Source organism: Charadrius vociferus, unplaced genomic scaffold, assembly GCF_000708025.1.
Source record: "Charadrius vociferus isolate BGI_N301 unplaced genomic scaffold, ASM70802v2 scaffold1225, whole genome shotgun sequence".
Taxonomy (NCBI): Eukaryota; Metazoa; Chordata; class Aves; order Charadriiformes; family Charadriidae; genus Charadrius; species Charadrius vociferus.
Window position 1 is genome coordinate 256987 of NW_009648336.1, and position 1727 is coordinate 258713.

A 1727-nucleotide genomic window follows, 5' to 3' on the forward strand; every position below is an offset into this window, starting at 1 on the left:
CTGCCCCGGCTCCCCGTCCGCCGTCCAGAATGTCAGCTCTGCCGGGCTGGGCGATGGGGCTTTTTGCGGGCTACTCCAGGCCACCGGTTCCCCCAGGCTTTGGGACTTGGTCAGGGGCTTCTTGGGTCCCCAGGAGGGTCTGTCCCGTGGGGGGATGCAGCTGGGACCCCCCTCCACGTGCGGCAGTGGGGTGCTGTGGAGGATGCTGCTGGCCCATGTTGTGGGGTCACCCCGATAGTGCTGCGATAGCCCCTGCTCCGGGAGGGACTCGGCTCGCTGGAGTTGCTTTTTCGGCAATGGGGGAGGCAGGGGGTCGCAGTTGGGCTGAGAGGGGGGTCTCCCGGCTCTTTCCCCTCGGCTGGCCTTGCGGGGGACAAGGTGGGCCCGCAGCTCTCCTGGGGAGGGAGGAACAGAGCTGGCGGGGCTGAGACTTCCCCGAGGGGGGAGTTGGAAGGGGCGGGGGAAGAAAGTGGGAGATGGAGTGGGACGAGGGTGCAAGCACATCGTTAATTGCCCCACTGCGTATTCCCAGCCCCAAAACCGTGCCCAACGCCTGCCGGAGGGGTGATGGCCGGGTACCGCGGAAGGAGGATGGGGACAGCAGTGGGGTTCGTCCCCACCGTCTGAGGTGACAGCGGGGTCGGGGCGTCACTCACCCACGTTGCTGTAGATGAGGGCCGAGTCGGGGGGCCGAGGCGGGTGGCCCCCCGGGGCGGCCGGCATGGGGGCGGGGGGGGCGGGGGCCGCACTGGAGAAGGGGTGCTGCTGCTCCCGAGGGCTGGGGGCTGCCCTGGGGGGCTTCACGTGCACTGGCGCACGCCTGCATGGTGCGGGGGGTGTACAGATGGGGTCATGCCTGCCCTGCGGTCCCTATCAGGTGCTGCCGGGACACGATGGTGGGATGAGAGCAGGAAAAGCCTTCGACACCCTCCGCGGGGGACAGGACAGGGGGTCTGTATGTGGGGAGGGAAAAGCACGGAGCGGGTAAGGAGGCGAGCAGTGGGAAGGAGCCACCCGCAGCCCCGTTTGGGGGTTTCGCTTCCCGGTCCTGGCCAGGCTCGGTGCAAACCTGCAGCGCTGACCCTGCTGCCGCAAAGCGGTACCGAAACCATGCTGGCTTTCTTGAAAAACTCCGGTTTCTGCTGGGGACGTCACTCGCTGTGCAACTTCAGGCTTTGCCCCTCTTCGCCCCATCTCAGCCTCCCGTTTTACCCCTCGTTACCCCGGGATTACCGCCCTGCCTCTTGCTGTGGCGCAAAGCATTGGGCTGAAGACGCGGTGGGGGGGATGCTGCTGGGAAGCTCCTTTTTTTTTTGGGCCCTATTTACAGAGCGATTTGTTACCTCTGAGTTTTCCCCGGCAGCGGCGGGCGCCCGGGGGGCTCCAACTCCATCTTCCGACTCGGCAGTGGCTCCCGCTCCCCGGCTCCACCGGCGCAGGCCATGACACTGCCGGGAATGGCCTTGCACAACCCGCTGCAACCCCGCTTGCAGGAGGATGTTCTTTCAAAATCTGCTTCTTGCAAGTCTAAAGGAAGCTGGAGGTTTGGCCTCGCTCCCCCGCAGCCCCCCGGCGCTGCGCTGGGGCCGCACGCTGCCCACAGAGGCTCCTGCTTGCGGCCGCAGTAACGGCATCGCCTGCGGTGCAACCTGCTGCGGTGGGTTTGCAGCCCCGGAGCTGCTCGTGGAGGCTTCGCTCTCCTCCTGGGCTGCTTTCTGGATGGCAGC

General features: G+C 66.6%; 1 protein-coding gene across 1 annotated transcript in view; it reads right to left on the reverse strand.

Annotated features, from left to right (window-relative positions):
• Positions 1–1444, reverse strand: part of LOC104286464 (chromosome unknown open reading frame, human C19orf35) — a 3906-nt gene extending 2462 nt beyond the window's left edge. The window contains exons 1-3 of the mRNA XM_009885057.1: positions 1344–1444; positions 657–820; positions 85–395 (exon numbers count right to left, since the gene is read on the reverse strand). Of these exons, the coding sequence (XP_009883359.1) occupies positions 85–395; positions 657–820; positions 1344–1444 (576 nt within the window). The remainder of the gene's footprint in view (positions 1–84; positions 396–656; positions 821–1343) is intronic.
• Between the last annotated feature and the right edge of the window lie 283 nt (positions 1445–1727).